This window comes from Mus pahari, chromosome 17 (genome assembly GCF_900095145.1).
Source record: "Mus pahari chromosome 17, PAHARI_EIJ_v1.1, whole genome shotgun sequence".
NCBI classification, from domain to species: domain Eukaryota; kingdom Metazoa; phylum Chordata; class Mammalia; order Rodentia; family Muridae; genus Mus; species Mus pahari.
The window spans coordinates 56,093,938-56,116,018 of NC_034606.1; the positions used below are offsets into that span (position 1 = coordinate 56,093,938).

Below are 22,081 nucleotides of genomic sequence, written 5' to 3' on the forward strand. Positions count from 1 at the left end.
ATCAAGGAAAGTGATCTTCAACAGTTTCCCTGGCCGGTACCCCATCCCCTGATGTGGAACTGAACCAACCAGGAAAGGTCTCATCTTGGCTACAAAGGATGAGAAAACCAAGCCAACCACAGAGGTAAAGTGGCGTTGGTGATGTCTTCAGAGAACACTGCTGAGTGGCAAGGGGAAGGAGCTGTCATGGTTCAAATGGAACCACTCTGGGCCAGCCACTCCAAAGGGAACTGATTAAGCAGAGTTCCTTGGGCTGGAGAGATGGCTCAGCTGTTAAGAGTGCTGGCTGATCTTCCAGAGGTCCTAAGTTGGTTTCCTAGCAGCCACATGGCAGCTCACAGCCCTCCATAACTTCAGTACCATGGCATCTCCTTCTTCTCTCACACAGACATACATGCAGGCAAAACACCATACACACGAAATAAAATAATACAATTTTCTTAAAGGGCGAGTTCTGAGGTGTGGTTAGTCGGTGCTGAGAGGAGGCCTCCTCCGTCTGGCTCCCACTCGCAGGACATTTATGATATTTCTTGTAACCAAAAGTGTATTTCAGGAGATTTTAGCTTCTGTCAACAATAGACAGGAACTAGTGCAGCTCACAGAGGCAGGGTTTTCTGTAGTATAGAGGATATTAAGGGTCCTTTGTAGGAGATAGTGATGGAAACTGTAATCTGTGAGATAAGTAGAACCTCTAAGATAAACACATCTGGAACTTGCATAGGAATAACCTTATCTTTTTTCTTTCCTGAGTTTTAGGGCAAAGGTCCTATTCTCAGAGCTCTACGGCTAGTCTCAGCCCCTGACCCAATTCTCCAGCGGAAAAGAAAAAACCAAAGCATGGTAGAAAGTAGAGAAGGCTCCCCAACTCAACACAGACGAGGAAGATGAACAGATAAAGGCAACTAGTGATGCCGAGTTTGTTTTTGATATAATAACAGACGTGTCTGTTCTGAATAGTAAGAAGAACTAGAAAGAGGGAGGGGCATAATTAATGAGCACCGTGTCAAGATGTCACTCCGTGCATCATAGCTTTGGGTCAAGTTCTGGCAAGGCGGTCTCTTTAAGTTGTTACATGGACAGTCGCAGTCTTTGCTCAAGGATGCGTCTGGTTCCTATGGGGCGCTCTACTTCTGGGTCTAGCCTCTCCGTCATAGACAAATGTTTTCATCTTGGGGCTGGTTTGTCCTGTTCTCGTGATTTCTCTGTTCTGTTCTCTTCTTTGTGGGCCCAAGTGAGGAGTCGATGCTTTGGGGGAGGGGCAAAGGCTTGCCAAATCTTGATTTCTTGAGTTCTTCCTCTGCTGCTTTGTCCTCTCAAGGTGGATGACCGTATGAGCTCCTCTTCCCACTCCAACACGATGTGGTGACCCAGACAGAACCTTTTCCGTAGCTCCAGGCAAAACAAGGAGGAGAAATTCCTCAGACTTAATGGAGCAGCCATGCTAAATGGTTTCTGGTTTATGTTTGAAAAGAGATTAAATATGCACAGAGTTCCTAAGTCACCTTGTCTGGGATGAGAAGGAAAGTCAGGGAGGGATACTTGTATACTCTGTTTTAGAGAATGGTATCTCAGATCATGCCAAGGGAGGTGCCCAACATGTGTGCATTAAGTTTGCTCAGAGGTAAACTTTAAACTGAGAGGTAATTTACATGGTCACACAACCCCCACCCAACAAGCACACACAGAACTCAGTGAATAAACTAGATGCTTGGTTCTGTCCCCAGGTCCAGGAGTGACAGGTATCATCAGTCTTGCTTTTCCAGTTACAACCTAGCTGCCTGTCGTGTGTATCTGTATCACACACTTGATCTGTAAAAAACCTTTCCATGCATTTGTTGCTACGCTCTTAGTCTAGGGTGTCTAACTTTAGAGGTCTCAAGCAGGTCCTCGGAAGAAAAGCAAACGGCAAGAGAAACAGTGAGAGAGGGAGGAGGTGAATATGGGGTGTGGCCAGACCATGAAGGCAAAACCATCTCAGCCCTCTTCCCGTCTCCCTGTTGTGTTTGCTGTGCACCGATGGAGATGTGGTCAGCCACCTTCTTGTTCCTGCCCTCATTCTATGTCATCTCTCGCATGGACTCTACTCCTCTGAAAGCGCAAGCCGGAATAAACTCTTCCTTCATTAATGTGTTCTGGGCTGTGGTATTATCACAGCAACAGTGACATCACCAGTGCAGCTGCAGAGGCAGAGCCTCTTTCTTCAGTGGCATAAACCACTGGTAAGGGGGCATCCTCCTGCAACAAGGCCTGGCTTAGGATCCTGGACATAACCCTAAAGAAGCACACTGCATCACACACATTAACACAGCAAAACAAACAACAAGAGAAAGGTTGGAAAACCCAGAAGTAGAAATGGAGCAAACTGGGAAGAGAAAAATAGTTAAGTTTGAGTAGAAGGGGACAAAGAAGGCGGGGTATGAATATACACAAATACATCACATACGTAAATGAAAATGTCATAACAAGAGCCACTATTATGTGTAGATCATAACGCAGTATAACTCTGGCCTGGTCACGTGTCCATTGCTCAGCTGTGACATGGTGACTGTGTGCTTATGGCATTGCTAACAGGCTTTCATTCTTTAGCACATAGGTATGTCTAGATTGACCTCCTCCAAGTCTTAACAGGAAGATCTCCTGTCTCAGCTCAGCATATGACAAAGTTCTTAAGCACATTTCTGAAAACTAAATACAGTGAATGGAGGTAAGTTTCACCCAGATGGCCAGCTTGCTCCACAGGACAGCTGGAGAAGACACTGCCGGGCTTTACTGAGCTATAAAATGTTGACTTCACTGGATGCTCACAATCAGCTATCGGATGGAACACAATGCCCCCAATAGAGGAGCTAGAGAAAGTATCCAAGGAGCTGAAGAGGTCTGCAACCCTATAGGTGGAACAACAATATGAACTAACCAGCACCCCCAGAGCTCATGTCTCTAGCTGCATACGTAGCAGAAGATGGCCTAGTCAGCCATCATTGGGAAGAGAGGCCCCCTTGGTCTTGCAAACTTTATATGACCCAGCACAGGGGAACACCAGGACCAAGAAGTGGGAGTGGGTGGGTAGGGGAGTTGAGGGGGGTATAGGGAACTTTCAGGATAGCATTTGAAATGAAAATGCAGTAAATACCTAATAAAACATTGAAAAAAAATGTTGACTTCACACCTTGATTCTACTGAGTGTAAGTGACTAGATTGTCTTAGCCATATGATCAGGAAATAACATAGGCCAGCACAGCCAAGTACATCTCCAAAGTTCACATGAAAGCAATAAGGGAATTCTCTAATGTCAGCCACAATTTTCAGTTGTACACAAAGGAAAACAAGTAGTAACTTATAAAAGCAAGATCTCATCCGAAATGATGTGCAAGCTTTGACAAATGGATGCATTAATGCAGCACCTTATGCCCTTGAGTCTCATACCCAAGGGCCCACTTTTAAGCTTTAAGGATAGTTTCAACCAAGATTAGCATCTGTTACTGTCCTCATGAACCTTAAAAGTATATAAAAGAAATGCATGCTTTTCACACGAGTTTCAGAGTTTGTAATGGACTTTAAGCACTTATGTCAAAGCAATGAAGGAATTCTACATTATTTAAAAATATTCTTTAAAGGTGGCAACACATATTTCCATAAAATTTAGTCCAGTATATGAAATATTCTGTCCTATATCTTATCATAAACATTTTTCTTTTCTCTTATTGAATATTTTCTTTATTTACATTTCAAATGTTATCCCCCTTTCTGGTTTCCCCTCCAGAAACCCCCTATCCCATCCCTCCCCTCCCTGTTTCTATGAGGGAGTTCCCCTACCCACCCACCCACTCCCACTTCCACGCCCTGCCTTTTCCCTACACTAGGACATTGAGCCTTCACAGGACCAAGGGCCTCTCCTCCCATTGATGCCTGACAAGGCCATCCTCTGCTACATATGTGGCTAGAGCCATGGGTCGCCCCATGTGTACTCCTTGGTTAGTGGTTTAGTCCCTGGGAGCCTCTCAGGAGACAGCCCTATCAGGCTCCTGTCAGCAAGCACTTCTTGGCATCCGCAATAGTGTCTGGGTTTGGTATCTGTATATGGGATGGATCCCCAGGTGAGGCAGTCTCAGGGTGGCCTTTCCTTCAGTCTCTGCTCCACACTTTGTCTCTGTATTTCCTCCCATGAGTATTTTGTTCCCCCTTCTGAGAAGGACTGAAGCATTCACACTTTGGTCTTCTTTCTTCTTGAGCTTCATGTGGTCTGTGAATTATATCTTGGGTATTCGGAGCTTTTGGGCTAATATCCACTTATCAATGAATGCATACCATGTGTGTTCTATTGTGATTGGGTTACCTCACTCAGGATGATATTTTCCAGTTCCAACCATTTGCCTAAGAATTATACCTCAAGACATCTAACAATTATACTTCATAAAAGACAGAACTGATTTTTTTTTTTTTTTGGTTTTTTCGAGACAGGGTTTCTCTGTGTAGCCCTGGCTGTCCTGGAGCTCACTCTGTAGACCAGGCTGTCCTCGAACTCAGAAATCCGCCTGCCTCTGCCTCCCGAGTGCTGGGATTAAAGGTGTGTGCCACCATGCCCAGCTCAGAACTGATTTCTAAAACTCACATACTTTCTTGCATTTTCTTTCTCGATTGTCTTGGTTCCTAAGAAGGATACACGGCAAATAACATCTTAAGGTATTTGCCACAGGGCAGTAACTTTATCCATGCACTGTAATGCTGTGGTCCCTCTCTAAAATGATCCCCTTTTAAATATACTTTCCTAGCAATGCAATAGCATAAAAATATTTCCTTCTAAGAGACTGAGACTTTTTCTGGACTCACAGACAGAGTTAATACACATTGAGGTTACTTATGACCACTCTCCTTCTGTGTTTGCAGCCTGTTTGTGTAATCTAACCTTCGGAGAACAATGTAATCGCTAACCTTACTTGTCTTGGATTTTCAATGTAATCCGTGTATACAAGCTAAGCGAATGCATCACCATATGATCTTGTGCTCTTCCATGCTCCGGGTGCAGACTAATACATGTGTGTTCACATGCACATCATTCGCTGCAAAAAGCAAATAGGTTGAATATCCATCATAAATATTGAATATGACATTTGGGTATCACTTGAGAAACAATGATGTTTGTAGTGCTGTCTTGTTGCCTTGGTCAGCTGGGATTGGTTGGAGATGGTGACTTAATCCCTTCTAAAACTCTGTTAATATCTCTATAACATCTTCTTCATTTCTCTTCCATGTGACACTTCCTGTGCTGTGCACTAAAAGAGAGAGGAGAGCCCTCTGCTAGAGACAGACATACTCACACAGACACAGAAGGACACACATAAACTCAGGCAGGCTCACAAGGTAGCCCTCCGGCAGGCACAGATTCAGACTCATACAACAGAGAGGATGGAAGGCCAGGCGAGAAGAGGAGAGAACTCTCACCTGGGCTCACCGTTGGTTAAAAGGCACCGAGGCACTGATTTCTTCCCGAACGTGGCACTGACACATTGCTGGTGGCTGGCTGTCTGCTGTTACTGTGTTCACACCAACGGCATACTCTGATGGCATGTGCATTACGTCAAAAATGATTTCAGGAAACACTACACTATGAAGTATTAATAACATGTAATTGTGATCAGTTTAAATTGGGCTTTATAGACCCAGTTTAAATGTAGGCCAATTAAAAATGTAGGCACTGCCCAGCTACAGCTCTTGTATTCATGAACATTGTGTTCTTGTATCCAGATGCCTTGTCTTGGATGGCGCATGGTCTTTAGAGCATTCTTTGTCCATCAGAACTTTGCCTTCTCATCCCAAGCCATTCATTCCTGTTACTCCCTATCTAAAATTCTTCCTGACGGCGATAGTATGTAAACCCATACTTATGACCTTTATGACCTTCAAAATAATTCAGCCTATCTTTCTATAACTGCTAATACTTCCTTTGCCGTCCTTTTTTTTTTTTTTATTAGTTTGCTCTTGTAACTTAGGATTTCTGTTTCCACAGCAGAATCTAACATATCTTGCTATAAACAGCAGTGGAATTCAGTGTGTCTTTATCAGCCAAGCAAGGGCAGATTATGCCCAAGTAACAAAGTCTCGGATTCCACTGTGATTTACACAAAGCAGCCAGCTACAAGCCCCTCCTCCCTTCACTCTATGGGGCCACAGCCAACTTTAGAGCAGGATGAGAAAGCTTATGGAAAATTCTGGCGAAAACCTTGCTCTTAAAACTTTGGCTCGGAAACGACACAGATTGCTTCCGCTTTCCTTTACTTGGCCAGAGTAAATCATGTGGATAAGGCTGAATTTAAAAAAAAAAAAAAAATGTTTCCCAGGGAGCAGTAGCAGCTGTTTTTAGCAATAATAAAATCATCATCACACTTGCCAGGAACTGGAGAGAGCTGTAATGGACGGAATGAAAACAGCCATGTGGTTAATTTCTAGCCGTCTTTTCCGGCCCAGGTGTTAACACCAAGGTGGTGCCGGCTGGGGACTTTCTTCCCATGGCGAGCGTGTTTCCACTGTGCATCGCTGTGTGCTCTGGAGGCACACTCTGGCTCAGGTACCACATGGGCCAGACACTCACCTACCACCTACCACACTCACCTACCATCGCTGTTACCAGTTTGAAGCCCACGCTTATGAACATGAACAAATACAAATCCAGTTTTCCAGGAGGGCATGGACAATGTGCACCAAGTCAGACCCCACTGTCGCTTTCAGCCATTGTCCTCACTGCTGCCTTTGGGTTTGGATCATCCGTCGCTTTGCTGAACCAGTTCTTGCTGAACCGCAATTCATCACCGTGAATCTATTCTAAGGAAGGTATCTCATCCAAGCCCTGTCTGGCTCTCCTTCTTCCAAAACAGACTTACAGAAGCCAAACCTTCCCAGTGAGAAAGAACTCATAAACTACACTTCAAAGGCAGTGCAAACTGAAGAAGACACTTGAAAAATGTTAAAAAAAAAAAAAAAAAAAAAAGCAGATGGGCTGTCTAAAAATGTGAATTTTTGGCAAAAATCATATAGTTTTTTTTTTTTGCAGTATGAACATTGTTACTTGAATAAAATATATGAAGTGCTTACTAGAACAACTATATGAACTAGGAAATTAGATAAATGAACACAGAAGTTATCCTGAGATGTTCTGGTTTTCTACTTGCTAGTACTCTGCAATATAATGAATAGAGGACATAATATACATAATTGTTACAACCAAAGGCTCTTACGTTCTTGGTCTTGAAAATTAATAACCCAAGATATGTAATTTCTGAAATTATACATAGGTGACAACTAAGTACTAATGATCTAAAAACATAATCTGGCATACAATGCACGTCCAAGCAGTATAACTGTAAGTGGATCAAGATATTCTCTATCAGGTACTTTGCTTCTCTGTAAAGTTTAGGCTAGCAATATTTAATTATGAATTATGCTGTTATTAGGAAAATAGCTGGAGGATTTTTTTATCCCATTATGAATAATAACAATGGATTAATCTAATAGACATATATCCATAGATACTATGTTTCCTTAATGGTTTCTTTTTCTAAATTCATTAACAGATGCATCTTTTGAAAACATTCTGTAAAAAGGTCATGATAGGAAACTTGCATTCCTCCTCAGCAAGCTCTGTACTGTGTGTGGTTTTACATCACAACTGCAGACTCGTGGACGACTTGGCATACCAGGGGATGCTCTGAGGCCATGCTGAATGTCTTCCATCAGCTTCTTAAGTATTTTTCTTGTAGTTTGGCTTTATGCAATCCAGGTCACTTGATTAAACTTTATTAGAACATCCTTTAGCATTTTAAAGTCCTAGGTAAACATCATGTGTTAATCAAGATTGTATGATTGACATGTTTTCTTTCACAGTCTTCCTCCTTAGGAAATATTTACAAGAAGGAAACTAGAATGAACTCATTAGAACCCTGCATCCTCTCCTTTGAAAGCCACTGCAAATCTTCTGAGGTTTTTCACCATTGTCCAAAGCATTGAGCATTTTGACTAGGATAGGCCACAGCCATGGAACGTGGAGTCCAAGCACAGACAACACCCATGGGACCTTGCAAGCATTAGCCATGTTATCCCAGAGTTCAGATGATACCTGTGTCCTGGAACCCCAGCCTCCGGCCAGGGGAGGTGGGGCAAAGACGACAGGTACGCCAAGGCAGGGTTTGAGCAGCTTCTACAGCTTCCCGCTGCAGCTTCCTTTATTCTCTTTCAGCTTCTGGCCTATTATCCCTTAGCTTCTGCTTCAGCTCTAGTCCCTATTCCCTAGCTTCTGCTGCACACACACACACACACACACACACACACACACACACACACACACACACACACGGTTCTGGGGGGATCACTCAATTCACCCCCTTCCACCCTCTGCACTTGTCTCTCATCACTCTTCATCATCCAATCAGCATTCAGCACACTCTCTACACAAGCCATGCACGCAGACAGGGTGCGCGTTGATAGACCAGTGGCTCAATACCATGCTGAATGACGCTATGCGTCAGGTGGGCAGCGCCATGATCACTCAGGTGCGCAGCGCGTGATCATTCAGGTGCACAGCGCATGATCATTCAGTTATGCGTGATCACTTAGGTGTGCGTGATCATTCAGGTGCGCATAATCAGGTTTTTGGTAAACAAGCAGGGAATCACGGGGCTTGGCAGTGAGCCAGGACGCCGTCTTGGCTTACGTGGCAGCAGCCGCGGCCACACACGCTTCCCACATAACTGCTGGGGCAATTCTATCTGGACATTGAGATCTGAGTTTGAGGGACGCTCTCCTCTAGCTAGGTTTGCATTCACTTAGGATCAACTGTCAGAGAGAGGCTGTGCTTTTATTCATAGAGACACGCTGCAATATTCTTGTGAGGTGAGCTTCGCTCTAAGGGCTATGAGGGCTCTGCACCTTACAGAGACAATGTTGTCTTCTCTTCTTCCTCCTCCTCCTCCTCCTCCTCCTTCTTTCTCCTTTTATGTTGTTGTTTTGTTTTGTCCTGGAATCCCCTGGACCAGGGTGCATCCAATTATCAAGTATCAAGTCATGCCAAATCATGCCTTATAAATGTCATTGAGTTGTTGTGGCCATACCAGTTCTCATGTTGGTATGCTACTACAAAGTTAGCGGTAGGTATAAACTTTGTTTAGTAGGCTATTCTGACAGAATGCAAGCAAAAACGGACTGACATCTTACTTGGACAAGAATGATTACTAAAAGTTAGGTAGTGAGCGATGAAACAAGAAATTATCAACCCCAGGCAGAAGGCCAAGGAAGAGAAAGTGACTAAGGACATCAGTGCACTGGTGTGAGGTGCAGGCTTAGTCGTACATTTTGTTCAGGCGAGTGGTGGAATGAGGAGCCAACAGGCTGCACGCTGCATCAAAGCTTGGCTGTGAGAAAAATCTCTCAGCTGAACGAACACTGTGAAACAATGGACTGCCAAAGAGGAACTCTATCCAGCTATTCTGGTGTTGCTAATTACAGAGCTAAAGTGCTGTGTTACAGGAAACAAATACCAAACCAGCGTGCTAGGAAAGTGTCCCTCATTAATAGTATTTTTAGTTAGCATTGAAATTCCAGAATGGATTATTTATGGTTCTGTTATAGATAGAGAACTGGGAGGTATGGAGGAGGATGTAGAGACACACAGGAATAAATGAGAACCTTTCTATGCATTTATCAGTTAGATAATGATGCTTATTCTGATCTACATAATGTTCCTGACATATCACACACGCATGTACTCGCGCACGCACGCACGCACGCACACAAACGCCTGTTCAGGACATTTCTGCATTATTATAGCTGTCCTCAACTATGATTCTCACATTCCTTAGATACCCTCTACAGAATCACCTTGGTCAATACGGTAGCTACTCTCAGTTTACAGATAGGGGCGGGGCTCGCAGAGGACCAGATGTCCTAGTGCCACTTAGAGACATCCATCACATTCCTAACTAGGTATCTTCCCCAGTGCTGAACGGCAGCTGTTCTGAAAGAAGTGGACTTACTTCTGAATCAGAGGTCTTGCCTGCCTATTAGAAATGACTTGACAGACGTTTTGAGTCGGTCCTAGACTCCGTGCTTAGGGGGTTTCAAGTGCATTATGCACTGAAATCTTTTGAGTGTCAAAACACCTGTGGTCTGTTGCATGCCTTATCGTTATAAATATTGCTTATGCCCTTTTCTCTTGTCTTGGACAGGATTGTACTCCTAGAGTGTTTTTTATGTGTACAGAGCTTTCTAAGGTCTGACAGCTCTTGAGTTTCGCACCTTCCTGGGTCTGACATTGCTCCTTCTGCTTCTGTCAGTGACCTTCCATTGATTCTTCTCCATACTGGTTCGAGTTCTTGTGAGTATGTATAGGCGTAGACTTTAGTATCTTGTTTTCCATTCTTTTAATAAAAGATTTACATGCATATATGGAGTGTGTGTGTGTGTGTGTGTGTGTAAAACACGTATATAGGTATCTATAGAGGCCAGAAGAGGTTGTCAGATCTCTGGGGCTGGAGTTATAGGCATTTGTGAGCTCACAAAATTGGACCTGAACTTTGATCCCCTGTAGAAGCAACAATCACTGTTAACCGCTGAGCTGTCTTTCCAGCTTCTATGATCTGTTCTTAATTTGAACTTTTGTTTTTAGTTCTGCAACTAAATTTAGAAACAGTGATAAACAGCTCCCCAGTGTTTTTGTGAATTTATTGTACTTTGGTCAGAGGACATGTCTTCATGCCAGTTTCTGGAATTACTTAAGAGTTTATTTGAGTATATATTAATATACCTGTTTAATTTATTCTTTTTATTAAAATAACACATTTTCACTCGAAATGAATGAATTTCTCAGTTAATCTAACTCTTGTATTAAACTTGTCAAGACACTCACACTCTCTGATTTCTGCTGGCTTTGTCTTGACTTAGCACTTAAAATTTTTTCCACTCAAGTTTCCACCATGTTTGTGGTTGTTGTTTGTGAATGATTCAGAAAACATGTCTTTAAAATTTTCAGTCTAAATACACTTGTCTTTAGACACTGTCTAATCGATTTATTGTGGCTCGATTTAAGTAGATGTTTAATTTTCCTCAGATTTCTCAAAACCATATTTTTGTAAATTTCCGTTCTCCTGTCTTTCTGAGCTCGATTTCATAGCTACCTCAGTTAGTAGCTTATCTCTCAAAGAGACTGCACACATTAAGGTTCTATACTATGTTTTATACATTTACTTATCTAGTATTTTAGTTTAAGTTTTTCTGAATATGCAAAATTTGCTGGATTATGACAGTACAACATATAGACACACATATATGACATATACCTTAAGTGTACAACTTTGAGTATAGTATAAATTATATACTTTATTTCTCTGAAGCTTATTATGTTAAAGTCTCTCTCTCTCTCTCTCTCTCTCTCTCTCTCTCTCTCTCTCTCTCTCTCTCTCTCTCTCTCTGCTGGTTATCTAGATTTTATTTACCATTCGTTCATACCTGCTTGCTTTCTCACTTTTGTCAATTTTGTCATAGTTCATCTGTGAGGCCTATCCTTCACACAAATCAGTTGTCGTCCTCTGAATGGAGTGGCCTGTGCCTATGACACCAACACCTTGAAATCTAAGGCAGGAGGATTTGGCAGTCAGCCAGCAGAAGTACACACATTGATACTGTCACAAACCAGAGAGGTCATGTGTTCTGGGTTCTGACGATTTGGTTTTTACTCCTTAGGCAGGGTTTTATTTTTACTTAAATGAATGTGTATATTTGAGTGCAGCAGGTTTGAGCAGATGGATGCAGTACACACAGAGGCCAGAAGAGGGCTCCAGATCCCCTGGAGCTGGAGTTACAGGCAGTGAGGGCCTAAGACATGGGTGCTGGGAACTGAGAGCTCAGGTCCCCTGCCTGGGCAATACATGTCCTTATCAGCAGAGCCATCTCTCCAGCCCCGCGCTCAATTTTCTAATTATAGATTTATTATCGCTATCATCATCATTATTATGTGTGCCTGTGTTGCAGGGTAGGGTGAAGATGCATGCCCCCAGAAGTCTGCTTCTCCATGTATCTTTACATGGTACCATGAATCAAAGACATCAAGCTTGGGAGGCAAGCACCTTTTGTGGGCCTCTTATTTTTATTTTTGACATGGTTCTACAGATGTCTCTGATTTAGGACCCATCATTGACTTAATCATTCTCTGGAGACACATGTGGGTATTACTGAGTGTCCCAGGTTGATCTTGAACTTCTAGCCTCAGGAGATCTTCCTTCAGCAGCCTCCAGAGTAGCTGGAGCTTGCACAAGTACTATTACGCTGGGCTCTTTTTGTTTGCCTTTTAATATATGAGATAGGAAATGGCTTTGCAGCTCAGCATGGCCCCTAAACTTGCAAACCCTTTGCCTTGGCCTTCAGAGTCCTAGGATTTCAGGGCATCATTTATTTTAATATTCTCATTTCTCAAGTAGGATCACAGAAGCGATGTGAAATTGGAGCCGACACTCTTCCTATAGTCAGCCTCTGAGGTTTTTGTCTTCTCGTATTGTTTTTATTTACGAGCACAAATGCATGTGTGTGTTTGTGTGTATATCATACGGTGCAGGCAGAGGCCAGAAGGTGTTGTCAAATCCCTGGGGCTGGAGTTATAGGCATTTGTGAGCTTCCAGGATTAGACTCGATCTTTGATCCCCTGCAGCAAGCGCATTGAACCACTGAGCCATCTCTGCAGCCTCTATGATCGGTTCTTTATGTGATCTTTTGTTTTCAATTTCTCAGCTAGATTAGAAAGGGTGGTAGATAGCTCCCCGATGCTTTTGTGACTCTGTTGTACTTTGGGCATATTGGTTCCTAAGTGTGAGGAATATTTATTGTATGTAAGTATCTTATTTGTGTGTTCATGATAAAGCAATGCGTTTTGTCCCAATCAAAAGTGCTGCTAGCTTTCAGACAGGCTGCACACTGGTGGTTAGCAACCTTTACTCTGATTGTGGATCATTTCTCTGAGTCACAACAGCTCCAGGGGACAAAGAGGTCCATGACATAATTTAAAGCGATGCTAACTTATTTGCACCTTACACATGTCTTTCACTTGGGCTCAGAAAATTATGGTATGGAAATTACAATCTGGAGTGGGAGAAACTGCCCTGGTGATACTGGAAAATAACTGATTCAACCAAAGATCCAAAGTCCAGGCTCAGGGTAGCTGAGGATTTGCCATGCACGTGGTACTGGAGAGCTTTCTTCTGGGCTTTGGAACATGCAGTATTTTTGGACCCCCAGTACATGCCTCAAGGCCTCTTCTAGAAGCACATGGAATACAGCCCCATTAACACATCTTCTCTCCCACATTGAATCTAGATTTTAAATTTAACAATCAGTGTGTGTGTATGTGTGTGTGTGTGTGTGTGTGTGTGTATTCACTTCTGCATGGAAGTCACAGGATCCTTGGATGGTTTTCTTCTTCAATCATGGGAGTTTTGGGGGTTTGTCTCAGGCAGGCTGTGAGGCTGAGTACAAAGCGTCTTTACCTGCTGACCTATCTTGCAGGACTGAAATCTTGATTATGATTTTAAAGAAGACATGAAAGTAGAAGAGACCATTACAGGAGGGGGTGAGACGGTAACCAGCAGGAAGGGGAAGGGGGGTGGTAAGAGAAAGAAGTAAGGGTTAATACAACCAAACTGTATCGCATATATTCAAGCAAACGTCACAAATTCCACTTCTGATCCAATGAGTATTAAGCGAATTAAATAGCCAGCCTCGTTTTGAAACTGAGTGACCTTCTCGTGGCAGGCAGTGCGTGACGTACCTGCCCCAGGCTGCTTCAGTTGTAGAGGCTTTGTTAACTGGAACACAGGAGGAATCAATGACAGATGAACCGTTGATCTTGTAGCAGAAACCGCAGTCTGGATCCAGCATACACTCATTACAGTAACTGAAACAGGAAGAGTTCAAGTCAGGTTGGTCCGGGCACCTGCTGCTCGCTACCTACAGGTTTTAGCAGCTGCCCCACAGCTCACACTAGGCTATCAGCTTTGGTCCCGAAGCTCACACTACGCTATCAGCTGAGGCTAAGACAAGGGATATAACAGGTGATAGTGGATGGTCACTTTCATCTCTCCTCGAAGAGGATAGAAACTTCGTAAGCTACTATGTGGTAAGGGGTGGGGCGGGGCAAAGAGCAAGCCCAATAGATGTGCAGTAAACAACAAAAAACAAAAACCAAACCATTGCCTTCCTAAATCACTGATATTCATTACAGACTGGCCTATCTGGATCTAGCCTGGACTACTTCTGGGTTATAATAAAGAATTTATTTCTTATAAATGTCTTTCTCCTCTTCTCCTTCACGCTACATCTATATTAAAAATTGGAAAGGTTCTCTCCCACATATATGCATATGTATTATATACCATATTATATAATATACATCTTGAATAATGAAAGAGAATGTTTGAAGTAAAACTTTTAACAAGAACATAAACACTTCAAATCCAGCCACTGCTAAATTCTTGGTAGACCTTTAACATTAACATACTGAGTTCCAACTGTGCACTAATCTTAGATGCAAACTAATGGGTGTAGGAAGAAATGCTGATCTGTGCTAATTACACTTACGGCCGGATAACAGAGAAACTTTCGATTAATCGCTACTCATTTAACGAACGTCATTATTGAACAGCAGATAAGTTTGAAATGGGCAGCGTCTCCCAACCTAAACCTAGCAGCGTCGGTGTGGAATGAGTTTCCTGGCAGTCACCCCACCATTGTAATGTGCAGTTCTACAGCCCTTCATGTATACTTCAGGTTCATACAGCACTGGTCATATTACTGATTAGTAAGTAAATGTTCCTGATTCGCAGCAGAGCGAAGGCGAGGGTGAGAAACAGATGTACAATAGCCACAACAAAGGAAAGAGCTGGCCTCCCACCCACAAGGTAGGAGAGGGTTCAAGAGCTGGAAATAAGTTCAGGGGTAATGTTTAAACTAAGTCAAAAAAGACATTTACCAGACACAGGAAAGGGACATTACAGAGAATGGGTTATTTGGTTCTTAAAAGACCAATCAGTACAAAGTTAGTAATTCTCACTCTCCCCCAGTAATTGTCCTACGGTGTATCAGAGGAGAAATGGGCCATCAGAGAAAAATGTCAGAGAGATGTGAAGGAGGGCATCCCCCAACACTCCAAGGTGAATTGGGCCCGTGGCTCATTCAACTAACTGTCGACACACCTGCGTGGTCTAAAGGTTAGACTCATTTTCATGTTAGCATCCTGTGGTCAATTTTCCCCTCTGTTTGAATGAGATTTTTTTTGAATGTCCTAGTCATAGGACACTGGGGAGATCTGTAAGAACTCACTGATGGTCTGGTTTTTGATGGTGTTGTTTACCCTGGAGACCCGTAAGGGAAGGAGACTGCCTTTTCCCCAAGACATCTCACTTCACAGGGAAAACCGAAGGTATTAAGTGTGGACTTCATCAGCCTTAAGCTCTGACAGGAGGAAGGCTGGATCTGTCCTTATTTCTTTTTCCTCCAGGCCCTGAAAACAAGGAGCTTCCCATGTCTGAGGAAGAGAGCTTCGCCTTTCCTCCCGCTGCCTGTCACCATGACGTACACTGTCAAAATGGCTGTATTCTTCTCTTAGAACACAGCCTACGGTTTATGTGCGGGCTCACTTGTTTCCTGTATTAAAAAAAAAAAATGTGGACGCTTCCTTCCTGATACTTCATGTGGACTCTCGGGGTCTTCTCAAGGAAAGGAAGGCAGACGTAGAAGCCAAAACACCGGCTTCTCCATCTCTGGAGCAGGCTGCTGTGTAGAACTCATGCTGCCAGTCCCCACCTCTACCTGAAGCTTTCAGGCCTCTGGAGGTGAGACAAAGTTCCGCAGCACTTTGTCATCCTTGACCTGGATTTCTTTGCTCTCCAGCCACATACGCTATTGTATGGAAAAAATCATTCAAAATACCACAACATGCCTAACACCCACTTCTGAAGTTAACAGTAAACTTGACATATCATGGAGATCAGTTTAAGTGAACTTTTACCAAGAACATATCTCATGACTGTGGCTTTCACAAGTGGCATTAGTGGAAAACATCGCTAGAAGGACCCATTCTTCACTAAAGGTATCCTTCACATAAAAATCTATCATTGGTGGCCTAGCTGGTCACCAATGGGAGGAGAGGCCCTTGGTCCTGTAAAGGCTCTATGCCCCAGTGTAGGGGAATGCCAGGGCCAGGAATCGGGAGTGGATGGGTTGGTGAGCAGGGGACAGGGGATTTTCAGAGGGGAAACCAGGAAAGGGGGTAACATTTGAAATGCAAAGAAAGAAAATATCTAATAAAAATGTAAAGAAAGAATAGAATGAAGTTGGAAATTGAAAAAAAAAATCTATCGTTGAGACATATGATCAATGTTTGTAGGAATTTGCCAAGCACAGGTTGGTTTTCGTGTGTGAAAGGCAGATGTTGAACCTGCTTGCCCCTCAAAAATTGTGAGCAGGGGAAATTGTGATTTCTAAACTTTATATGTTGTATACCAAAAGCATGTGGCCTCAAAGGACTCCTGCACACTCTAAGACAAAAGCATAATTTAACCCTACAATCCCCACTCCTTACAATGTGGGATCAGGATCCTGTTAGGTCCAAAACAGTCCCTAAGATGGTAGTGCTGTGGACAGCATCCCAGATGACAGGCTGTGCCCAGCTCGGGCTGGAGTGCGTAAGCAGGGTTGCTAACAGTTAGACAAGAGCTTATACTCCGCATTCCTCAGAAGCCCTGTGAAGTGGGTTTCTGTTGGTCAGGAACAGTCATTACCTCCCTTCTGTCCCCTACTGTCATCAGGCACCTGTGGCAGAGGCATCTGGGTCCTTAGGAATGCAAGCAAACCTGCAACACCTGATCAAAGGCTCCCTGCTAGCTCCCAGGCTGGTCTGGGTAGCAAGCTCCTCCCACTCCTCCAAGGGTTCCAGCTCAGAGGCTGCCTCCTGCCACCGCATACCCCAAGAGTCTGAATCTCCCCAAGCAAGCCTCTCTAACCAGGGAGTGGTCCAGTTTGGTGCTTTCGCTACGTCCTCACAGATTCTTACAGCACAGTGTCACATAAGTATCTGCTCCAGCGCTGGTCTCAAGGGCAAAATCTATAATTAGAAACTAAGAAATTTTAGTTTCCTTTTTCTTTACTTAATAAAATGATAATGATGTTGATGATGATGATGATGATGATGATGATGTGTGTGCGTGTGTGCGTGTGAATATATAAAGGGATGTGGGGGATTAAAGTACAACTCTTGGGAATTAGTTTTCTCCTTCTGCATGGGCTCTGCGATTGAACGAAGGCTGTCACGTTTGCTTAACGAGCACTTTTACCCAATGTGCCATCTCACCAGCCCAAGAAATTGTATATGTTTAGAAGAAAATTAATTAACAAGCAATTTATAAAAGGACTATGCTTTGTAAAACAGTTGCTGAATGAAAGGAGTTGCGGTTCCTTCCTATTGGTATAAAAATCTTTGGAAACCAGACCTTTGCTCTGCTCTGACAGGCATCTGTGTGTGTTGCTTTTACCAACCTGTTTACAACTGTGAAGTTTCAAGGGCATGGCCCTGCTCACAGCCTCTGTGATTTGTTCATCAGCATCTAGCCCAATTCAGGCTGGCCTGCCAGCATGCACAGCAGCTTTGCAACTCAGGCACTATGGTAGATTTTTAGCCTACTCTGGCTAATAATTTATCCTGGAAAATAATTTTGGGATCTGGGTGGCTGAAGGGGAATGCCTGGGTCAGGCACTAAACAAACAAACAAAAAAAGGTAACTAACTAATTGTCCAAGAACGAGCCGCAACTTCTTTTTAGCTCGCCAGAGGCAAAAAGCTGTTCTAAAAAGGCGATGAACAGTAAAACATGGAGGAGTGGGTTCATAACAATCTTTATAATTCACTTTTAGGAAGAAAAACTACACAGCTAATTTCCTTCAAGTCTGTACAGCAGAACACAAACACACACACACACACACACACACACACACACACACACTGAAAGAGAGAGACAAAGATGGAGATAGAAGAGACGGAGACAGCCTTGCTTTAAATTATAGCCTTAATATATCATATTAAAAGGCAGTGGTCCTATTAGCTACGTGGGTGGTTATATAATGTGATGGAAACTGGCAGTCGTGGTCTAGGGGAGATCACATACTACCTGAGACCATGCTAAACTATGGAAACTGAATGTAGACAGAGACCATGCACAACTGTGGGGAGCTGGGGGCAGAACTCAGAGAAACAAGTAAGACTAAAACCCAGGCAGCCATGTGATGATTCTGAGAAGCGAATGTGCTCTTCTTGGGAGCTGGAGGGAGGAGATTTACCTTAAAAATCTCTAAGGTTTCTTTTTAGAAATGTACTGGCTGGTTTTGTGTCAACTTGACACAGCTGGAGTTATCACAGAGAAAGGAGCTTCAGTTGGGGAAATGCCTCCATGAGATCCAGCTGTAAGGCATTTTCTCAATTAGTGATCCAAGGGGGAGGGCCCATTGTGGGTGGTGCCATCTCTGGGCTGGTAGCCTTGGGTTCTATAAGAAAGCAGGCTGAGCAAGCCAGTGGAGGCAAGCCAGTAAAGAACATCCCTCCATGNCTTCTGCATCAGCTCCTGCTTTCTGACCTGCCTGAGTTCTAGTCCTGCATCCTTTGGTGATCAACAGCAGTGTGGAAATGTAAGCCGAATAAACCCTTTCCTCCCCAACTTGCTTCTTGGTCATGATGTTTGTGCAGGAATAGAAACCCTGACTAAGACAGGGGGGTCAAACACGGATTCATATATTTAGTACAAATCTGGTTTTAAAAAGATCCAAATGTTTCCAGCTACAAAAGAGAGAAATGAGGCCCCAGTTTCATGTCTAGCATCCGGAGGAAATAAAAGCAAGCCTGTTGTTATTCTGTAACCCAGTGATGGCAGAGTGTAGCTCAATAATCCTCTCCCCCTGGGAAAAAAAAAATCTTTCAGACGTTGACACAGGCTAATTTAGAACATTTTTACTTTCTATTTGGAAGTCGATGAATTCGACTCCGTAGAAAATGGTCCAGTTTCTTCTATGAGTCTCATTAAACCACGATGAGGCAGCATGAGTAGCGCCCAGTCTTAAATCTGCCTCCATAACAAGATATCAGCCCAGAAAAATGGCTGCTGGGATGTAGACATTAGGATTCTTTGGAGGATTGGGTACAATATGCTCGCTTAGCCCTGACCATGACCTTAGGCTCCACGGTACAGTAATTATCCTCTCCCTCCCCCATTCCTCCAGATCTCCCCTACTTTATGGCCTCTTTCCTTAAATCCCAATGGCCTAGAGCAGATGATATAGAAAATAATTTAGAAAAACCAGAAGGGGCCTATACCTTCTGTGGGCCCTCTGCAGGGCCAATTTTAAATTCTAGAACACCAGTCTTATTTCCCTTCTACAGTATGGCTTCCAGGAGACTTCTTCTATCCCAACTGTGTAAAAAGGAACTCACTAGGAAAAAAAAAAAGCTAGAGCCACAGATACTAATTCCATAAAGCAAACCAACAAACTCCACTGCATTGCCCTCAGGAGACAGCTGGCGTCCCACCACAGTTGACTTGGAGTCTGTTTCTCTCCTGATCTTACCTTCTCATGTTATACAATATCCCCCCCAAATCTAAAAGCAAATATTGTATTTCTTAAAATGCTCTCAATGACTGTGTTCCTAGACACGGGTTCCCTGTTTGCAGACTTGTGTTACTGTGTGCAGGTCTCTTCTGCCCTCACACTGTCTAATATACTTTCCAATGCCTGGGCCACAAACTGCTACCTTTCCACGGCCATGTTCCTCTCTGCCTCTGTTGTCACCTCCTGTCCTAATTAAAACTGATCACAGTGTTCCCTGCCCATAGGGTAAACACCAAACGTCCTTGCTCTGCTTGGGTTGACCCGATTCATCTAGTCAGTCTGCCTACTGTTTCTTCTCAGGGCACTGCAGGAAGCCTGCGAACCACCTTCCCGTCTCTTGAGTCCCCCCCACCCCCCACAGTCTGTCCCCATTTAGATTATCACTTTGAAATGTGATTTTTAAAATGTGACGTAGAATCAGAGAATCTTCATTAAGGACTTGGTGCCAGGCCCTAAGCTCTTGGCTTGGGCACCCCTATCAGTGGGAAGAAGCTAATGCAGTTCTGATGGGCACAGGGAGGCCAGACATGGCATCTTAAAGGGTGTCTGGTGTTGCACGTGTGGGGAGGACATATCTCTGTTTCCAGTCTGGTTTTACCTTTAGTTCGTTGGTTTCACATTGCCTAGCCTTATCCAAACATCTCATAAAAATTCGAATTCTAGCCTTGCTGTGTTTGAGCTGTCTGGTGTGGCTGAGTAGAGCCTGGAGCGCTCTGCACAGTCTTTCTCACAAAGCCAGTGGGAGGGTTGAGGGAGGGTTCTTAGGGCAGTCTCTTTATGTAATAAGCTCTCTGTGGAGGAAGCACAAATAGACTTCCAGTAAAACTCACAGTAAAACTCGCCCTCTGAATTCTCTCCCAATCCACAAAGGGTCATTGACTTGCTTGGTTTTGTCTGACACTTTAGTCCCTTAAATAATCCTTCTGCATTTCCTCTCTGCCCTTTCCATAAAGAATAAACTGCATCAACAGCAGCCAAAACCAGTTTCTTTTTTTAATTTTTTTTTGCATTGAAGATAGCATACTGTACACTGATTAAATTGTATCTACATGTGATGACTCCTACTTTATGTCCAAATATGATACTACTTCCAAATTTATCATGACCGAAAAACCTCCTTATAAGTATTTACATATTTTTTTTTTACCTGCAGGCATACTTGTGATATAACTGCCACCTCACATTGCCACCTGAGGTTTTATGTTTAGTTACGCCAGTCACTCACTCATTCTGTTTACAGACAGACCTTTCTTCTTCCTTCCCTGTTAGAGTGAGGGCATTGTATTGTCTTGAAATAAAAATGCACTAGAAAGAAACATTAGAAATGAGTTACTAGGAACTGGGCCAAAGCACCATTGCTATATGTTAACAATGCAAACCCCACTCTCATCCCTAGGGCCACTGTGCAGTCACAGCAGGAACTTGATAGCTTCGGTCTGTGGGCTGTAGCAGACTGAACACTGTATGTCTGCTCTCAGTGACAGAAATCTGTTCTTCCTTGTCAGGTATTTACTGAGCCCGGGTATCAGTCAGAGTGGCAGTCAATCTGAATAAGTGTGTGCAGCTTCGGCACAGGCCAGGAGTCAGGCATCTCAGACGGTGTCTGGAAGCCTTATAAAGAAGGCCATGTTGAAACACAGTGGGCCCCCTACCCCTCTGTACCATAGATACATTTAGTAAAATGTAAAAAAAAAAAATTAAAATTAAAAAATAAAAATAACCATCCTGCCCAGACTGAAACAGAAATAGCTAAAATTTCCATATTAGTAGTTAATACTGTAGGTAGACACATTATCCTTGAGCTGGGCCTGGTCAGTCTCTGTCCCCATCCACTGAAGTCACTATCACCACTGAATATTATTTTGTTCATAGATGCAAGTTTACAGTGGTCATTCCCCACCTGGGACTGCACAGGCACTTGCAAACACTATAGCAACACAGACGTATCTTGTCCTTTTATAAGTTTACAAAACTGTATGATGTTACGAAAAAGCAACTCAGAACATCTATTTTATAGAAGATCCGGTTCCCCTGCTTACATATCAAATATAAATCAATCGTCTCCCCACTGTATTGATAAGCATTAGGGCCTATTTAATACAGGAGCTCTGGGCAGAGTGACTGCTATGGTGTTCATGATATTGTAAATGGGGCCAGGAAGGCTCTCCCATTCAGAACTGATACTAGTAATCTTACTAACGCTTAAAAATACTTTTGCCCATTTCTGATTACACTCTGAAATGCTAGCCACTCCCAAATTCTTTTGAAAATTATGAGAACCTCATATGGGTTCGGTATGCAAATAAAATTTTAAAAATAAACCTGGTGATGAGTGACTCTAATGCTCTCTCTCTCTCTCTCTCTCTCTCTCTCTCTCTCTCTCTCTCTCTCTCTCTCTCTCT

At 43.3% G+C, this 22,081-nt stretch overlaps 1 protein-coding gene across 2 annotated transcripts in view; it reads right to left on the reverse strand.

Annotated features, from left to right (window-relative positions):
* Positions 1–22,081, reverse strand: part of Slc2a13 (solute carrier family 2 member 13) — a 304,413-nt gene that overhangs the window by 33,021 nt on the left and 249,311 nt on the right. For both annotated transcript variants that reach the window (XM_021216709.2, XM_029548259.1), the window contains one exon: positions 13,799–13,924. In XM_021216709.2, the coding sequence (XP_021072368.1) occupies positions 13,799–13,924 (126 nt within the window). The remainder of the gene's footprint in view (positions 1–13,798; positions 13,925–22,081) is intronic.